We start from the raw sequence: 14,209 nt of genomic DNA, 5'->3' as shown, positions 1-14,209 counted from the left end.
CGGCCGTGGCCGCACCCTGGCCTCGGTTCAGCAGCCGGCTGCGGACCCGGAGAGGGGAGCTGGGGCGCGGACGCAGACCTGGGAGCACCCGGCGGCTGGCGCGGGGCGCAGGTGTGCGCGCTGCTTTCCTAGAAAGCGCCGCTCGGGCGCGGCCATGTCCTCCCTGTGGAGAGAAGTCCTCCTGGAGACCCTCCTGGGTAAGCGAGGCCACTCTGTCCGCGCGCGCTCGGGTGCAGGCTCAGGTGGCCCTGCCCGGAGCTGGGCGCTCGGCAGCTCCGGCCTGCTTTGCTGAGCGCCCTCAGTGCTCACAATAGAGATGCTTGCCGTCTCTTCGGAGCTTTTGCTACCCGAGGTAAAAACGGACAGACCCAGGTTGAGGGTCCGCGCTCAGCAGCGAGCGGGGCGCCGGCAGGAGCCGGTGTCTCCCGAGCTGCCGCGCCGGGCTGGGCTTGAGAGCGCTGGGCCGGTGGTCCACGTGGCGGCTGCGAACTCGCGGGCCAGACCGCCCGCCAACCCCGCCTCCGCGATCTTTAAGTTTAACTTCATAAAATGCAGCACTGAAATTGAACTTCGCCAGGACACGGGCGCCCTCGTCTCCGGTGGCGTGCGCTCGCTGTAGCTGCTGCCGCCGGCCCTGGAGGGCACAAGTGGCTTTGGTGATGGTGCCCATTTGGGCTTTTGACGGAAAGCTTTGAACTCTAGTCCCTTTTGCTCGCTCAGCAGCCTTCCAAAAACGGTCCAAAACGGTGACTGGTCTGAGTCTGTGGGAGCTGTGCGATGAAAACGTTCACACAAATATTTGGGAAGATGGCTAGGCTCTCGCCGTTCCTTTGAAACAAGTGTGGAAGGGCGCTTCTGGGAACACTGGATTCTCTGGAAGTTGACAATACCCAGGAAATCCCATTTTCCCGGCTTAGCCTCTGTAAAATTAAGTTCATTCAGCAAGGACCCAGGTGCCAGACACTCCGTGTACTAGTATCATGTTCTCCTAACAACTTTGTAAAGTGATTTTTGCTGACCGAGAATGGGACACTGAGAGAGAACTTGAGGGCAAGCTACTAAACTTAGTGGAACCCCTTTACCTGGGTTTAATTTAGCTCTGCCTTTGTGACCATAGGCAATGACTTCACTCCCTGATTCAATTCTTGGAAGTTTTCCTTGTTTGCTCCTTTTTTCATTTCTTTTTGCAATTTAAAAAAAAAATTTTTATTTATGCACACAGAGCTGAGGTACAGTCCTGAGGTGCAGGGGCAGTGGATAGGAGGGCCCCTTTTTTTTGTATTTTTTAGAGAGGAGTAGATACAGGGTCAGCCTCCTAGAACATGGAAGTCTATGTCTGAGGAGTAAGACCGCTGATCCCCATACTTAAAGTAGAGCTTAATATCAGCAAGTACCCATTAGTGTTAATTATCATTATTGTGGAAGATTACCCAGTAGTTAGCAAGGTGAAACTAACTTCAGATGTGGGTATTCTATGACCATCCCACGCTTTTACCCCAACACACACTGCCTTCTAAGTAAGGGTTAGTCTGAAATCAGTGTACTCAGAGGAAAACATTGGCTAACTATCCTGCCTTTGCATCTAGTGAGGCCCCGAAGCATTTTACCAATCAGGCTTCTTGACAGGAAGCTACAGTCAACCTAGATGGTCCCAATGAAGAGGCTTTAGAAAAGGGACTCCCATCTCTCCAGGGTTATGAATAAGGTTAAAGGGTGATACTATGGATTGGGAGGAAGTGCCATGCAGGAAGCCATTCTCCTCCTGGGCCTGACCCAGGAGAGTTAAGGCCATAGTTGTGAGGGGGTGGCCGGAGTCTCCGAGGAGAAGGCTCACTGTTTGAAGCAAGGATGAAATGACACTTTCTCTTAAAATGTTTATTTTTCCCCCTCAGGATATGTTTCTTTGTCTCTCTGCCATGGCCTGGGACCGATGATCTACTACTTTCCTTTGCAAACACTAGAGCTCACTGGGCTGGAAGGTTTTGGTGTAGCGTTTCTTTCTCCCATGCTCCTAACAATCACTCCTTTCTGGAAACTGGTTAATAAGAAGTGGATGCTCACGCTGCTCCGGATAATGACTGTTGGTGAGACTTGAAAGTGTTTGCTTTTTGTTGTTGTTAGGATTTATTTATTAATGCATACAAGAACTGGGATGTAAGCCAGAGGTGTAGAGTTGCAGGGGGAGGGGATTGATAGAATTCACCAGTGACAGAGTGGGGAGCAGAACAGGTGGGTCTGCTGAAATACACTGCTGAGGGGAGCAGCAAGTAAGACAGGAGAGGTCTGCTGCACCATGTGGGGCAGCTCCCTGGAAGGGGATAGAACTCATGCTGCAGTGGCTGGCAATCAATCGCTCGACAGTGCTGAGACTTAACCCCATGCACCAACAGGGAGGCCCATTGAAAGTAAGATTTTTTTTTCAGTTAAAAGTCAAGTGAAATAATGTAAACTTTTTTTTTAATGCTAACTGATTGAATATAAAAAAGATTTCTCTCTCTCCTACTATTGCCTTAGGACAGTTTTAGTAAAATTGGAAGGGTAGACCCAGAGTCAATGTATTTTCAGTTTTTATCTTTACTGCCAGATTGGAAAAACCTGAAAAATCACTGAAATGAGAAGGGAAAAGATAACATGGAGAAAATGTCAACTTTTGAACATATTGTGTCCTTACTCCCCCTCCATGACACAAAGCTAAAAAGCATTAAAAATGGTTTTATGCAGAAATATGCAAAAAATGGAAAAGCAGACAAGTACTATAGTAAGAAAGTCAAATAACAAACTAGAAAAGTCATTTGCAATTCTTTTAGTCCAAGAGCTAATTTCCCTAATACATTTTTTTAACAAATCAATAATTTAAATAAGACTAACAACGCCGTAAAAAGGTTATGATCCATTTACTAGAAAGGAAATATAATTATTTTTTAAAATATATACTAAAGTGTATAAAATGCAAAATATTTATACATCTATTTATAGATCATTTCACATATCAGATTGGCAAAGCACTATTCGGAGGGTGAAAGAGCAGACACTGGTATGTTCCTGTGGGACTATAAATAGGCACAATGCCTGCTGAGAATTATTTTTATCAAAATTGCAAATGTGTACATAACCTTTCACCTAGCAATTCCACATCTAGGAGTGCATCTTACAGGTATAACCACATGTTTGTAAAATGTTAAAAATGTAAGGTTATATAAGCATTGCAGCAATACAGGCATATCTTGTTTTATTGTACTTTGTTGAACTTAAAGCATATTGTATTTTCCACAAATCCAACATCCATCAAGTATTTAAGAATCATTTTCCCAAGAGTAGGTACTCATTATCGTTTCTATGTCATATTTGGTAATTTTAACACTATTTTAAGTGTCTTCATTATTATTGTATCTGTTATGATGATCTGCGACCTTTGATGTTACTGTTGCCATGTGCTGGAGCACCACAGTCCACATCCACACAGAGTGTGCTTAAGCTATGTAGTGTGTGTCCCTTGACTATGACACTGAGCACTTGTTCCCCAATTCTGTCCCTCTCCTATGACCTGTCTATTTCCCAAGACACAGAATTCAGCCAGCTAATAGTCATATAAGATCTATGATCAAGTAAGAGTCTTACATTTCTTATGTAAAATCAAAAGTTAGAAATGTTTAAACTTAGTAAGGAAAACATATGAAAGCTGAGACAGGATGAAATCTGGGCCTTTTGAACCAGCTAACAAAGTTGTGAATATAAAGGAAATGTTCTTGAAAATACTAAAAGTGCTACCCTAGTGAACACATGAATAAGAAAGTCAAACGGCCGTATTGTTGATAGGGAAATGTTCCAGTGAGCTGGATAGAAAATCAAACCAGCCACAATATTGCCACACCTACTTCATTTGCCTAATTCAGAGTCACATTCTAATTGTTCGATTCCTTGAAGGCTCCAGAGGCAAGGAGCTGCAGAAGAGTTTGAAGTTAGCAGAGCAGAAATTAGTTCATGAGGTTTAAGGAAAGAAGTTAGTTTCCTAATATTAAAGTATAAGGTGAAACAGCAAGAACTGAAGTAGAAGCTGCAGCAAGTTACCCAGAAAATTTAGCTGAGATTTATGATGTGGCTTCACTAAATAACAGATTTTCACAGTAGACCAAAGAGCCTCATATTGAGACTTTCACAGCTAGAGGCATGTCAGTGTCTGGCTTCTAAGCTTCATAAGAGAGGCTGACTCTCTTGATAGGGCTTAATGCTGCTGGTGAGTAAGTTGAACCAGTGTTCATTTTTCATTCTCAAAGTCCTAGGTCCCTTGATAATTACATATATTCTGCCTGTGTCCTAGCAATGAAATAACAAAGCCTGGATGAGCATATTAGTTTAAAACTTCATTTGCAGAATTCATTATTGAGACCTACAATTAGAAAAAAAAAAACTCCTTCCAAGACATTATTGCTCATTGACAATGCACTTGCTTTCCCAAGAATTCTGATGAAGATGTACAATCTATTTTCATGCTACATCAAACATTCTGTAGCCCATGGGTCAAAGGGCAATTTTGACTTTCAAGTCTTATTTGTTAAGAAATAAATTTTCATAAGGTTGTAGCTGCCATTGATAGTAGTTCCTCTGATGAATCTGGCAACGTAAATTGAAAATCTTTGGAAAAGGATTCACCATTCTAGATGCCATTAAGAACATTCATGAATCGTGGAAGTTAAAATTTCATTGTTAATAGGAGTTTGGAAGAGTTCATTCTCCTCATGGATGACTGAGATGTCCAATACTTCAGTGGGGGGAAGTAATTGTAAATGTGATGGAAATAGCAGAGAACTAGGATTAAAAATTAAGCCTGAAGATATGATGGAATTGTTACAATTTTATGATAAAACTCAACTGGAAGAAGATAGACCCCACCATACTTTTTTTTTTAAATTGATGCAGCATTGATTCACAATGCCACATATGATTCAGTGATATAGCTTTACATCCTTTGGGTATACGCCACCACCCCACACCTACTCCCAAGGCACCCCAGTCTTCTGCCACAATCCAGAGATGGACTCCACTCTTCATGAAGATACTGTGAGCATCATTGGAAAGACAACAAAGGATTTAGCATATTACATATACTTTGTTGATAGGGCTGTAATAGAGTTTGAGAGAATTGACTGCAATTTTGAAAGAGGTTTTAGTGTGAGCAAAATGCTGCCAAACAGCTTTTTTTTTTTGGGTGAATGGAAATGTCAATCGAAGCAGCAAACTTCATCATTGTCTTATTTTGAGAAATTGTCACAGCCACCCCAGTCTTCAACAGCCCCCATCCTGATGCATGAACAGCCATCAACATTGAGGAAAGAGGACATGCTATTAGCAAAATGACTAGGCCTCACTGAGGGATAAGGTGATAACTAGCATTTCTTAGCAATAAAGTATTTTCAGTTAAGGTATGTACCTTTCATGGCATAATGCATATTGCACAGTTAATAGACTGCAGTATAGTGTAAACATACAGGACTGGGGTACAGGTCAGAGGTGCAGGGGCAGTGAGAGGATTCACCAGAGACAAAGTGGAGCAGAACAGGCTGACTGACGAAGTACATTGCTGAGGGGAGCAGCGGGCAGGTCAGGAGAGGTCTGATGTGTCATGTGGATCACCTTTGGGGCGGGGATCGAACTCATGCTGAAGTGGCTTTATCTTTTGTGTTGTGCTTTAACCCACTGCACCACCAGGGAGGACCACAATTAAAATTTTTAAATGTGTCTTTAGAAAAATTGAGATTATTAAAATTAATCGATACTAAAGGATCTTGGGGAAACACTAGCAGTAAGCATGTAAGAAAGCAAGGTCATGGACAAAGGATTTAAAAAGGGAAAATCCTTTGTCTATTTGAAGCTGTAACTGGAAACTGGTCTTGCCCTTCTGCTGTAATGAGTTGGTTCTTCTGAGTTTTCCAAATGACATTTGTTCATGAACTATGTGGTACATTTCTTCTGTCTGGAAACAGTTTTTGACTTCCTTCCGAAACAGTGACAGGAATGACTTAGGAGTTGCCTTCTGCTTTTCTGTGTGTCAGTCCCTGAAGAAGGCAGAACATGGTGAATACAAAGAACTCTGTGGCTCCCATAAAAATATAGAGCTCTGGTTTTTAAAAAGCTGGATTCAGAAAGAACCATGGTGAATGTCACTGAAAAATGCACCCTTTACACAGATGGAATCCATAAGGATGGAAAGATATATTCATTTTTCATGAAATTTTCTGTTCTAGAATGGATAGAAATGAAGCTTACTACCCAGCACTGAGTATACAGTAAGTGGCTCCAACTGCTATCAGCTTGTGTTACCCGCCTATGACTTACTATGGCCTGGGCCTTCCATTTTCCTGTCACACTCCCATTTGACTTTTGAGGAAGTGATCTCATCATCATTTTTGTTACCTTTGTTCAATATTATTTATGCCAGTCTTACCTCACAACACCACCAACTGAACAGTTAGTGACAGTCTTTCCCATCTGACCTGGTAACCTCTGGTAGCTGTAAATAATGTGATTTTAAGCATACTTGGGGTGGATGTGGCACTGGGTATGTCTCTTTTTGTTCACCTTCCACCTCCTTCCTCTGTGAAAGCCCTCTCCTTTGGGTAGAGATGGATATATGTGTGAGAAAGGGGAGTGGGTGGGAAAGTGACAGAGTTGAGGGTGAAGAAGTCAGTTTCTACCAAACACTTTTTCAAGTGACCATGAGGTTCGCTGATGCCAAACAGAGTTTGAAGTAAGTCATGCTTTCCCTTCAAACTCCCTTCTGATGGTTCTTATGGGATGGAATAATTTGGTTTTTCAGATGGCCTGAAGCATTCTTATATAACTACAGAGTTCTGTGTTTTATATGGTCTCACCTCTGGCACCTCAGATATTTAGGTTAATGAACCATTAAACTAGTTTATACTCCCATTGATTTAGTTGATTTTTGTGACCTTAAAGATTTTGACCCACTAAAACTATTACACCCAAAAGACAGACATTAACAAGTGTTGCAAGAGTAGGGAGAAACTGGATTCCTCACACATTGCTTGGGAATGTAAAATGGTGCAACCACTTTGGAAAATAGTTTGGCAGTTCATTGCACTTTTAAATAGTTATCACACAACCTAAAAAGTCTAGCCTTTGGTATATGTCCCCCCAGAATGAAAGCATATGTTCATACAAGACCTTAGGCATAATTGTCCAAGTAGCATTTTTCTTAATAGCCAAAAATTAGAAACAACACAAATGCCCATCAACTGATGTGTGGATAAACAAAATGTGGTGGAATGTTTTTTAAACATAAATAGGAATGAAGTATTGACACATGGTATACATATACATACGTGATACTATACCATGATGAATGTAGAAAATATGATAGAAGTGAAAGAAACTAGCCACAGAAGGCTACATATTGCATGATTCCGTTTCTATGAATAACCAGAATAGTAAAAATCTAGATCACTGATTGTCAGGGCATGGGAAGGGAGGAAAAATAGAAGGAATGACTAACAGGTATGGATTTCTTCTTGGGTTGATGACAATATTCTGGAATTGATTGTAATAGTGGCACAACTTTCTGGATATATTAAAACTCTTTGAATGCTTGCTTCCACATGGTGAATTTTAGGACACAAATGAGATCAATGGCAAATTTTAAAATGATTTATATATGCACATTATTATTGTATTTTAACTCATCTTCCTGAGCTTAAACTCAGAAACAAAAACGACATCTATCAACTGTAGATCATTGAGTGCCAATTATTGCTGGAAATGCTTGGCTACCTTAATTTTTTGCAGGCGGCATAGCCTCCTTTCAGGCTTCAACTGCCCAACTTCGGCTAGTGGTCCTTGCACTTGGTGTATCTTCCTCGCTGATAGTACACGCTGTGACCTGGTGGACGGGAAGTGGGTTGCAAAGGTATGTCTCATAGCGTATGTGCCTATACACAAACATGCTTAATCAGTTATGAAAGAGAAGTTGAGATCAAGAAATTCCAAGTTATGAAATTCATCTTACAACTGGCCTTCTAGAAGTCTCCGCCCTTGTTTTGCCCCCCAACCTCTTCACAAAACCAGGACATTGATCCTTGTTATTTTATTTTAAAGATCTATGTATTTATGCACACAAGAACTGGGGTGCAGGCTGGAGGCGTGGAGGGCGGGGTGTGAGAGGAACCACCAGAGACAGAAGGGGGAGAAGAACAGGCAGATCTACTGAAATACCCTGCTGACGGGAGCAGTGGCCAAGACAAGAAAGGCCTGCTGCACCATGTGGGTCACCTTCCTGACTGGGGGTTGAATTTGTGCTGCAGTGGCTGCAGATAGCTTCATAGTGCTGCGCTTTAACCCTGTTGTGCCAGCAGGGAGGATCCAACCCTTGCTATTTTAATCACATTTTGAGAATTCAAGAATTATAACAAGTAGGCTAGGTAATGGGTTATAGAATGGCTAAGTCAAGCCCATTATTGCCACTTGCCAGCAAGACTATTCCATACACTCACTCATTCTATCATGCTGTGAAATTCACTATGTGGACACAGTATAATGAAACCTCATAAGAAGGCCTTAAAAGTGCTTTTGTACTTACAGATACCTTAGAATCTGGGGCTTCATTTTAGGACAGATTCTTCTTCTTGTTCTCCGAATATGGTATACGTCATTAAACCCAATCTGGAGTTATCAGATGTCCAACAGGGTGATACTGACCTTAGGTACCATTGCTACACTTGATCGCATCTGCACAGGTAAGTGTATGTCCGCTTTCTTTAAGGATTTTCTCTCTTGCATAGTTTACCTTTTTTATTGGAATGTAAGACATCTTGGAAAACTGTAAAAAGCCCTTCTGTACTTCATGTCCATTTCAATCTTTTTTCCTTCTGACACAGTAACAAGCGCAGCTAGGGAACTGTTACCAAATAGAAGGTACCTTTGCCTTGCCAGTACAGAGGGTGAGAAAAAAAGGCATCTCTGGCTTGTATCACTGAGGAGGGATAGAGTAGGACCAGGCCACATCTGCCAAGCTGGCTTTCTACTCTGTCTTCCTCCTTGTTCACTCTGGACAGGAACTTCTAGGACAGGAACTTCTAGGGTCCTTCATCTGTCTACTCCATATGACCTCAGAATATCACTAACGCGATGGTAAGTAATTTGTGAGCACGGGGTTGGAAACTAATTGGTTTCCCCAAGCCCTCTCCCATTCCATGTGTCTGAGATACTTAAACTCCAAATGTGAAACTTGAAAGGAAAGCTTGCATGTTCACACCATCTTTTAATTTACTTGCTGCTCTCTGGAGCTGACTTTCTCCCAGGCCCACACCCAGCCTGGGTGTTTGCTGCATGGGCTAACTCCAGACCCTTCTGAAAAGAAGGGAGAAGGTTACTAGAGTCTAATTAACTTGCTCCTAGCTTATTGTGTGACTCTCAGTGAGTCACTGTTCTTTTGTAAATACAAGGAGAAATCTCACCAGATTGGATGGAAGTTTAGAGGATTTTTGGCTCTCTGTGAACAAAGCACTTACACAATCTCCCTCTGGCCCTAATTTTGGCATGAAATCAAGTTAGGGAAAATAAGGGGAATCATGCAAATCAGTTAGTCAAGTGACATGATTCTTAGTTAGAACCTTTAGAAACTCTGTCTAGTGCCCTAGTATATGTTTTGTTTTAGAAAACACCAACATTTAGAGGTGGAAACTCAGGTAGCAGTTTTCACAGGTACAGCCTGATAAGGATCTGAACTTCAGGGTATCATTTACTTTTCCTGACTTGAGTTTTGTTCTTTCTCACCTCTGTTTTAATTTTATATGACCCAGTTGTTAGTCGCTTCCTGTTCTGGGGCTGTGTCCCCACTGACAAAACACAAGACTCCTCACCAGCTTCCCCTGGGACTCTGGTTATACCAGGCAATTTTTGTCACTTTATTGAAGATTTACTGGATCTGGAGGGATTTACTGGATGTGTCTTTGCTAAAGGCCCTCCGCTTAGCCACCAGGTCCTGGCCTCCTCTATCTTCACCAGCTTCTCCCTCATCCCATTACTTTCAGCTCTGTTCCACCTTCCTCTGACTCCTTTACTGGCTATCTTTCAGAAAGACAGACTATCTTCCTCTTGGTGCAGTCGGGTGCCAGGCAGATCTGGGGCTTCCTCCTCTCTTGCCGCGGGTCTCTCACTGTCACAAATCCTGTGCGCAGTTTCTTTGTTCCTACAAAAAACTCTCCTGCCCGTCTTTTCTCCAGTTGTAACATTTTTCTACGTAAAGTCATGGATGTAATGACTGAAACCTCATGGTTAAATAACCCCATGAGGCACAGTATTGGCAAGTACATGGGTGCGGGAATAGACCGAGCTCCAATTCGTTTTTCTTCACCAGCTGTATTATCTTGGACAAGTTACATGTTCTCTCTTGGCCTTAGTTTTCCAATCTGCAAAGTAGGATTCATCATAGACTGACCTGCTAGAGTTGTTGTGAAGATAACTGCTCAGTGAGCACACTGTCGGTATCTTGGGGACACAGAAGGTTAGATGAGAAAGTGTTCTTTTGGGGGGAAGCAGCCTGGTGTCTTGGGACTGTTCCACTCAAGTTGAACTGCATTTGTTTCCTGAACAAACCTTTCGTGTTTCCTACATATATAATTGCCTAAACATTGATTTCATATGAAGTAAATAGCTTTCTACATTTTTGCTTGTCAAATTCCAGAATGTTCTGTTTTTCCCAAACCTTTCTTGATCTAGTCCACCTGAAGTATCCTCTCCCACCAACTAGCTCTCAATATTTTCTCCTTTGAATTGTGGTTTCCTGTCTCATCATTCCATTCCAAAGCTCTAAGCCAGCTCCCATTTTTTACTTGCTTACAGTCTGTTAAAGTTGGAGGGTAAATTTCTATATAAGTTCCCCTTTCCATCCTTATTCTAGATGGTGAGTGCAATAATCCCGAGAGGGGAAAGTCTGGTGACAACACTGAAGGGAAGACTGCTAGATCGAACTGGCTGTTGGTAGGAGCGGCCTTTGGCAATCTTGTGTTCCTCACCCACTGGATTTTTGGAGAGGTCTCTCTTGTCTCCAGATGGGCAGTGAGTGGGCATCCCTACCCAGGACCAGATCCTAATCCATTTGGGTGAGTTTGGGTTTGGAAGCAGACCAATATGGCAAACAGGTGAATTGGTGGTAGGTAGGAATTCCACTGGAACTACAAGCTAGATGTACAAAAATGAAGAATGATGCAAAAAATACATAAAAGAAAATATAAGAGTAAGAAAGAAATAGACCAATATGGTTGGAGGAAAAATATTTCCTTTGTCTAGCAGGTAGATCTGTGCTAGCCAGTTATTTCGTATTCCACCTGCCCTAGACATCAGAAATGTTGTATGAAATTATTTTGTTCCATGGAGATGAAGGAGTTAGAAGCATGCAGAACTGGTAGAAAGTAGATGAGGGAGGACTTTGTGCACAGCTCAGTGAAAGGTCCCAGGAGCCCCTACAAGGACACGCTCAGAAATCCTCACATGGTGGCCCCTCCCTGGTGGAGCACCGGTTAGGACGCAACACTGCAAGCTAGCCATAGCCGCTTCATTGCCAGTTCGATCCCTGCCCTGGAGGTGATCCACAGACCTGTCCTGACTCTCCCGCTGCTCCCTTCAGCAGTGTACTTTGTTGATCTGTCTGTTCTCCCCCCTCACGTGGAAAACTATCCCGAGTGGCACAGAAGGTGTGGACTTCCATGTCATTTTCTCCAGACCAGTCCTGCATTAGGGTTATAGGCATTGGTTGGATGAGATGAGTGTGTCCTGATGAGAGAAACTGGGTTGGCAGCCTAGAAATAGATCTCTCTCTCTCTCTCTCTCTCTTTTTTTTTTAAAAGATTTATTTATTATTATTTATTTGTACAGAACTGGGGTACAGGCCAGAGATGTGGAGGGTGAGAGGATTCACCAGAGACAGAGCGGGGAGCAGAACAGGCAGATTGAGGAAGTACACTGCTGAGGAGAGCAGCGGGCGTGTCAGGAGAGGTCTGCCGGGCCATATGGTCACCTCCGGGGCAGGTGGGGATCTAACTCATGTGGAAGTGGCTTAAGCTTCTTTGTGCTGTGCTTTAACCTGCTACGCCACCAGGGAGGGCCCAGATCTCTATTTTCTTTAAAGGAGGGAGTCCAAGGAGGTCCCTGAATGCTCCAGTGCTCTGGGAATTGTTCCAGACATTGGCCACCCCTGGAGTTAGCAACCTGAGCAGTAAGATCCTTGTGCTTGTTCCTCACTCTGATCTAGTTCTTGCCACCTCTTTTCTTGCATGTGAAATACTGGGGAAACCTGGAAACAGTTGGCTTCAATATTTGCTTTTTTTCTTAAGTGCTGACATTCCTCTGTCACGGAAATATGTAGCTAACCTCCTGGGTCTTTCCTAAGCAAATTTCCGGCCATATTCCATGGTGTTTCAGCCTCAGCATGTCCCAGTCTGGACTCAGTTTCTGGTCCCCAGATATGTTCTCTCTCCATGTGTGGTTCACTCTGTCTACTCACTCTGTCACCCAAACCAGAAATCAAGAGTCTTCCTCAATTTGGGGCATCCTATCGGGCATTTAAGCCAGTCAACTCTGACTTTTCTCATGTGATCTCTTCCTCTCTTTTCTCAGCCATGTTTACCTTCATGGCTGACCCTCTTTGCTCCAGGCTCTCACTATTTCCTCCTAAAGGTCTCTCTTCAGACCTTACAAACTTGTGAGGGTCAAACGAGTTAGTAAGACATGCCAACCCAGTTTCTCGCATCAGGACACACTCAGCTCATCCTACCAAATGCCTATAACCCAAATGCAGAAACGGTCTGGAGAAAAAAATCTTGAAACAGTGCCTGGTAGGTTGTAGGTTCTGTTTTTAGCTTCATTTCTACAAACCTATTTAATTGAGTGCCATATTGGAGCTAGAATTTCCCAAGAGGTATAATTAAATTTTATTTTCTTCCACTTCCCAGTTTTTGCCAAAGTAGCCAAAGAATGAAATAGTTTGTAGTTGTTTAAAAAAATTATCAATTATTGATCAAGTAGACCCACATCCCAGGAAGGCAGAGATTGTAGATAAGAAAAGTATTGAGGTAGAAAAAGAAAGACGAGAGATAAGTCAAGTAGAAGCTATTTCCAATGACTCCTTCTCTTGTTTTTGGCCAGTTCCTTTAAAATGTCACCTGGAATCTGTGGACTATAATTTAAATCATAGTCTGAGAAAACTCATTTCTTATCTATATTGACCATGAAAGAACTACAGGTACAATTTCTTTTCTTAAAAACAAAAATCCAACCAAGTAAATGTAAAGATCTAACTGACATTATCAAGTGATCCACGAATCGGGTGCGTCTCTCCTAGCAAGCAGAAGGGCATTCCACGGGGCCACAAGAAGGTGTGCAAAGGTGACACCAGGAAGTCATTAATGAAAAGAAAATACTTTAGGCTTAGGGAACCTACCTGTGGGACCTGCGGAGAAGAGGTAATGCCTGTGTGGCAGGTTATCTCATCTTCCTTTGGGGAATGGAAAAGATAACCTCATTGGTCCTGACCAGAAAGTTTCACACTGACCAGTTAAGACTACATTCCTTGGGGCTGGCAGGGGGCGGGGGGTGGGTTTGAAACCATAGTTAAATTAGGTATTAAGTCTTGCTGAACTTAGCAATAGCAACTCCATTTTGGGCCTGTCACTTCTTTCTCCTTAGCAATTTCATATCAGAGTTGCTATTGCTTCCATCTTGTGAATGTATGTAACATTAGTTCTCAATGGACTTTCTTTATCTCACTGCTTATTTAACACTCCCATTGTTTCTTAGAGGTACTTACAAGTAGGAGATATATATTTCTTGGGGCAATGACATATTAATAATGGCAGAAAATCTTACAGCACATTCTCTTTTTACAGAGGTGCAATTCTGCTTGGCTTAGCAAGTGGACTGATGCTTTCCACTTGTTCCTGGTTTCCTGGTTCCAGTTTAATCTGGTGGGCTACAGGTATGTGGAGTTTACTAGATGTACCAATCATTCAGCCTTGTTGTCCAATTTACCCACAAACATGTGTACTTGGTGAGCAGTAGATGACTGAAGCAGCTGTCCAAACATTTGCTGTTACCAACTGGGTTATTACAATAAGCTTCAGCAATATAACTCAGTGCCACTATGGCTACCAGTGCCTCCTGGCTTCTGTCTCTTCCTACTTTACCTTCCCTGTCCTTTTAT

General features: G+C 42.6%; 1 protein-coding gene across 1 annotated transcript in view; it reads left to right on the top strand.

Moving 5' to 3' along the window:
* Nucleotides 1-154: 154 nt before the first annotated feature.
* The window catches only part of CWH43 (cell wall biogenesis 43 C-terminal homolog (S. cerevisiae)), a 52,276-nt gene continuing 38,221 nt past the window's right edge, over nucleotides 155-14,209 (top strand). Inside the window, exons 1-6 of the mRNA XM_004681299.1 lie at nucleotides 155-197; nucleotides 1,893-2,084; nucleotides 7,801-7,921; nucleotides 8,593-8,747; nucleotides 10,913-11,114; nucleotides 13,896-13,984. Of these exons, the coding sequence (XP_004681356.1) occupies nucleotides 155-197; nucleotides 1,893-2,084; nucleotides 7,801-7,921; nucleotides 8,593-8,747; nucleotides 10,913-11,114; nucleotides 13,896-13,984 (802 nt within the window). The remainder of the gene's footprint in view (nucleotides 198-1,892; nucleotides 2,085-7,800; nucleotides 7,922-8,592; nucleotides 8,748-10,912; nucleotides 11,115-13,895; nucleotides 13,985-14,209) is intronic.

Source organism: Condylura cristata, unplaced genomic scaffold (genome assembly GCF_000260355.1).
Source record: "Condylura cristata isolate star-nosed mole 26May11 unplaced genomic scaffold, ConCri1.0 scaffold00012, whole genome shotgun sequence".
NCBI lineage: Eukaryota > Metazoa > Chordata > Mammalia > Eulipotyphla > Talpidae > Condylura > Condylura cristata.
This window is presented reverse-complemented; position numbering and strand designations above follow the sequence as displayed.